This window comes from Myotis brandtii, unplaced genomic scaffold (genome assembly GCF_000412655.1).
Source record: "Myotis brandtii unplaced genomic scaffold, ASM41265v1 scaffold456, whole genome shotgun sequence".
NCBI lineage: Eukaryota > Metazoa > Chordata > Mammalia > Chiroptera > Vespertilionidae > Myotis > Myotis brandtii.
In genome coordinates, this window is record NW_005367431.1 from 1617072 (window position 1) to 1622374 (window position 5303).

At 37.2% G+C, this 5303-nt stretch overlaps 1 protein-coding gene across 12 annotated transcripts in view; it reads right to left on the reverse strand.

Annotated features, from left to right (window-relative positions):
- Positions 1–5303, reverse strand: part of EPB41 (erythrocyte membrane protein band 4.1) — a 112403-nt gene that overhangs the window by 80663 nt on the left and 26437 nt on the right. For all 12 annotated transcript variants that reach the window (XM_014546796.1, XM_014546806.1, XM_014546798.1 and 9 more), the window contains one exon: positions 4360–4402. In XM_014546796.1, the coding sequence (XP_014402282.1) occupies positions 4360–4402 (43 nt within the window). The remainder of the gene's footprint in view (positions 1–4359; positions 4403–5303) is intronic.

The window sequence follows — 5303 nt, forward strand, 5'->3', positions numbered from 1 at the left end:
CTCTCTGTATATGGGTATACATGAAGGGAAAATATAGAAACATGGACTGAAAGGAATCACCCCGAATTCATGATAATAGATTTCTATGCATTGGGAGATGGGAATGGGACTAGGAGGAAAACAAGAGATAAACCTTGTATGGTTCTAGTTTAAATTAAAAATATTAACACATGGCCTGCCAGTATGGCTCAGTAGTTGAGTCTCAACCCAGGAACCAAGAGGTCACAGGTTCAATTCCCAGTCAGGGCACATGCCCAGGTTGTGGGCTCAGTTCCCAGTGTGGGGCATGGAAAGCAGCCAATCAACGATGTTCCTCTCTCATTGATGTTTTTCTCTATAGCTCTCTCTCTAAAAATCAATAAAAACATTTTTATTTTTATTTTTTTAAATATTTTATTGATTTTTCACAGAGAGGAAGGGAGAGGGATAGAGAGTTAGAAACATCGATCAGCTGCCTCCTGCACACCCCCCACTGGGGATGTGCCCGCAACCAAGGCACATGCCCCTGACCGGAACCGAACCCGGGACCCCCGAGTCCGCAGGCCGACGCTCCATCCACTGAGCCAAACCGGTTAGGGCAAAAACATTTTTAAAAGAAGAATGTGGAAGGCATATTAAAAAATGTTAACACATTAATTCTTGGTGATGAGTACATGGGTATTTGTTATATTAGACTCCATAGTTTTCTATATTTTTGAAATATGAAAAAAACGTTATTGATGACTACCTATTACAATTTAAAATATTCATATTTTTATTCTACTTCTAAGATTTTATCTACAGACATTTATAAGTACACAGATATATACTATATAAATAAAATATATGCTCACTGCAACCTTGTTTGTAATAGCAAAGTATTGAGATTAACCCAAAATTTCCATCAATAGTACTGGTTATATGTAATATGTCACAACTATATAATCATTTAAAAATTTTTAATGAATGAAATAAATGTATATATGTTGATGTGAAAAATACTCTGTATTGTGTTACATAAAAGACTGCATGTTTATTTTTTTTTTAATTTTTCTGTTAATCCTCACCAAGGATATTTTTTTTTCATTGATTTTCAGAGAAAGTGGAAGAGAAGGGGAGAGACAGAGAGAGAGAAACATCGATGTGAGAGAGACACATTGCCTTCCACACAGCCACACCGGGGTCGGAATCAAGCCCACAACCAAGGTACATGCCTTTGACCAGAATTGAAACCGCAACCCTTCAGTCCCTGGGCCAATGCTCTAACTACTGAGAAAACTGACTAGGGCTGGTTGCATATTTATATTAAATACATATAAATATTAAATGCTTATATCAAAACATACATGTTAAATACATATTTATATTAAGACACATATGTAAATACATATTTATATTAGAATACACATTTGTGAGCACATGTGTCTATATACACTCAAAACATCTCTGAAAAAAAACACAAGGAATCGGTTAAAGGACAGAGGTAGAAGGGAGATTTACCCTGTACTATTTCATTTACATCTTTTAATTTTATACCATATATTTTCTATTGCCTATTTTAAAAATTAATTTTAAAAACAATATATAGCATAATACACATATTATGTAATACATAATACATAGCAATGTATAGCATGATTGTATTTGTGAAAGGTGAAATCTACATATGCCTAAAAAAAAAATCTCGTAGACTATACTAATTTAATAGTGCTTAAATCTGGAGGACAGGATTAGGGGCCTTTTACTTTTTCCATGATTTACTTTCATAATGTTGAAATTTTTCACAATGAGTATATATTACTTGCATGATGAAAAATAATTTTAAAAAACTTTTGCAGCCCTAGCTGGTTTGGCACAGTAGATAGAGCTTCGGCCTGTGGACTGAAGAGTCCTAGGTTAATTCCGGTCAAGGGCATATGCCTGGGTTTGGGCTCAATTCCCAGTGTGGGGCATGCAGCAGACAGCTGATCAATGATTCTCTCTCATCATTGATGTTTCTATCTCTCTCTCCTTCTCTCTTCCTCCCTGAAATCAATAAAAATATATATGTATTTTTAAAAATTTCTGCAATAAATAAATATCAATCTTCTTTCTCTTTGGCTAAATGAAATGCTTACATTTTGATTCCCTATTAAAGTTTGTTTTAGGAACACAGTCTTTCTTTCCTATGTTGAAGTAAGGATTTTTAAAATTATTTTTTAATTTAAAAAAATGACAAACACTTAGAGTTTTTTTCTTAGCAAAATATTTTTTTATAGCCCTGACTGGTTTGGCTCAGTGGATAGAGCGTCGGCCTGTGGACTCAAGGGTCCCAGGTTCGATTCCGGTCAAGGACATGTACCTTGGTTGCGGGCACATACCCAGTAGGGAGTGTGCAGGAGGCAGCTGATCGATATTTCTCTCTCATCGATGTTTCTAACTCTCTATCCCTCTCCCTTCCTCTCTGTAAAACATCAATAAAATATTTTTTTAAAGATTTTTTTATAGCCAGAAAGATAATCTACCAGATACTCTTCTCTACTTATTATAAACTGTTCTAACATTTCTTCCTAAAGAGTCTTCTTGTATAATCATTTGTTCCTAAGTAAAATTGAATATTAAAAGTATTTTCATTGAAAAGGGCTAGGAGTTAAGTTTTTCTGGTCATGTTTCAAATATGCTGAGTATTTTTTTGACTTGCATTTTAAAACAAGATTTTATAGGCTGGAAGCAAATATGGAGAGTTGCTAGTTCAAAGGAGTATTTTATTTCTCTGTCTTAAGAAATATAATTATAGCCCTAGCCAGTTTGGCTCAGTGGATAGAGCGTCGGCCTGTGGACTAAAGGGTCCCAGGTTCGATTCCGGTCAAGGGCACATGCCCGGATTGTGGGCTCGATCCCTAGTGGGGGGGAGGCAGCCAATCAATGGTTCTCTCTCATCATTGATGTTTCTATCTCTCTCTCCCTCTTCCTTTCTCTCTGAAATCAATAAAAATATATATATACAGTGGGGCCTTGACTTACGAGTGTCCCGACTAACGAGTTTTTTGAGATACGAGCCGTTTCTCGGCCAATTTTATGCTTGAGTTGCGAGCTAAAATTCGGGTTACGAGCCAGCTTCAGATACCCCACTGCTAGTTGGCGCAGCGAACGTCACAGTGAACGCCACAACATCAGCCCAGCATCACCTGTCTCACTCGTTCACTTTTTGATTTGACATACGAGTAATTTGAGTTACGAACTCCATCACGGAATGAATTAAACTCGTAAGTCAAGGCCCCACTGTACATATAAATAGGGTCTAAAGGAAAACATTTCACCATAATAAAAGTGTTTTCTTTTAAGAAACAAATAAAAAAATTTGTTTCCAGGTGGTTAAAAGTTAAAACTTCTAATCATGATGAATAACATCTTTCAGTTCCTAGAAGCTTCCTCAAAATAAACTAAATTAAAAGGACATCTAGTCATAAATGGGGTGTTGGGGAGAGAAAGTCTCTATCCTTTAGCCATCCCATTGGGCCTAGGCTAGAAAATACTAATTTATACTTTACTGACCCAGAAATATCTATTCCTAGATATTAGTTGGAGCAGGGTGTGCAGCAGTAATATGTTCTAGAGCAGCAGTTCTCAACCTGTGGGTCGCGACCCCTTTGGGGGTCGAATGACCCTTTCACAGGGGTCGCCTAAGACCATCGGAAAACACATATATAATTACATATTGTTTTTGTGATTAATCACTATGCTTTAATTATGTTCAATTTGTAACAATGAAATTGGGGGTCACCACAACATGAGGAACTGTATTAAAGGGTCGTGGCATTAGGAAGGTTGAGAACCACTGTTCTAGAGGGTTTGAAGCTAGGAGAAAGCCACAATGTCAAAAGGATCATTGGCAAAGAATTCTTATTATCTATTCTTATACTTCAGTTGGAAGAAGAATGTTGAAAAGGGACAAAACGAACTGTAGAGAGGAAAACATGGAGACGGTTAGAATGCAATAGTCCAGAACATTTTAAAAGGAACAGGATCAGGCAGCATACTTCTAATTGAGGGCTGCTACAGTTTCAATCACTACCCTTTTGAGAACTGACTCCCCTATCCTTTTTCTCTTTTCATCTCTGTTCTTTTCCACCTTCTGATTCTCTCAACCTATCTTCCCCAACTTTGCCTAGTTGTAAAAAAGAAAAAAAAATCATCAAGATCTGACCTACATCTTAACAGTGTCCACCACTGCTGTACCTCTCTATTATGGAATCTCCTCCTTGCAGGGGAAGGCTTTATCTCAATTTCAAAGCCATCTACTATAGTCAGGATTCTAAAGTGACCCACAGCCAGAAAATGGTTGGAAATCCGCTGACCTACTAAAAGAAAGAATTATACAAAAAGGCAATATTTACTTACCACGAACCTGCTTTTTTATTTCTTTGGCAGAATCCAGCCATGTCTGTAAAAAGAAGAAAAGGCATTCATACAAATTTCCAAAACATAAACAAGAGAGTACCAGAAGCAGGATTACTAACCATTTCAAATAGTGCCTCTAGGTCAACTTACATTTCCAATATTCTTGTATTAATTTCACATAGTATAGAAATATGAAGCAGAGAAATATAAAGCCAGACAGTTGGGCTGGAATCCTAGCTCCACTACTTCCTAGCTGAGTGTCCCTTTTTAGGCATCTCTATACCTCAGTTTCCTCATCTATAGAATGAAATATTAGTAGTAGTGCCTATCTCATTGAGTTATTATGAAGATTAAATGAATCGATGTATATAAAGCTCTTAGTAAACAAGAAATGCTAAATAAGCACTTGTTATTTTTATTACACTATAACAACTAGTAGAGACCTATAACCAGGATTATTGACATCACCCAGATCTTATTTTTCCAGCTTTTCTATGTCAGCACAGCATCTGGCACATGGTTCATACTCAGTTAATGTTTACTGAATGACTATTTTGTTTTCCCTGACTACTCCTGTCCACATTAATCCCTCCCTTCACTGTTTTCCAATCCCACTTAAAATCTGCCCAGCACTGTGGTGAACCATATAAAATAATTGTATGTGAAAAGAGCCTCCCCCTTAACGTCTTTCATAGGCTCCTTGGGAAACGTTTAAAGACAGAAAGTTCTAATTTGAATTGCTTCAAAGATTTTATTGACACAAGATGCATATAGAAAAGTACATAAATTATCAAAGCAAATATATAACAACACTAGAGGCCCAGTGCATGAATTCGTGCATGGGTGGGGGCCGACTGGCTCCACCCCGATTGGGGTAGAGGGGGCCGATCGGGGCTGAGGCTGGCTGGAGGGAGGGGCCGCGGGAGGTTGGCCAGCTAGCCTCA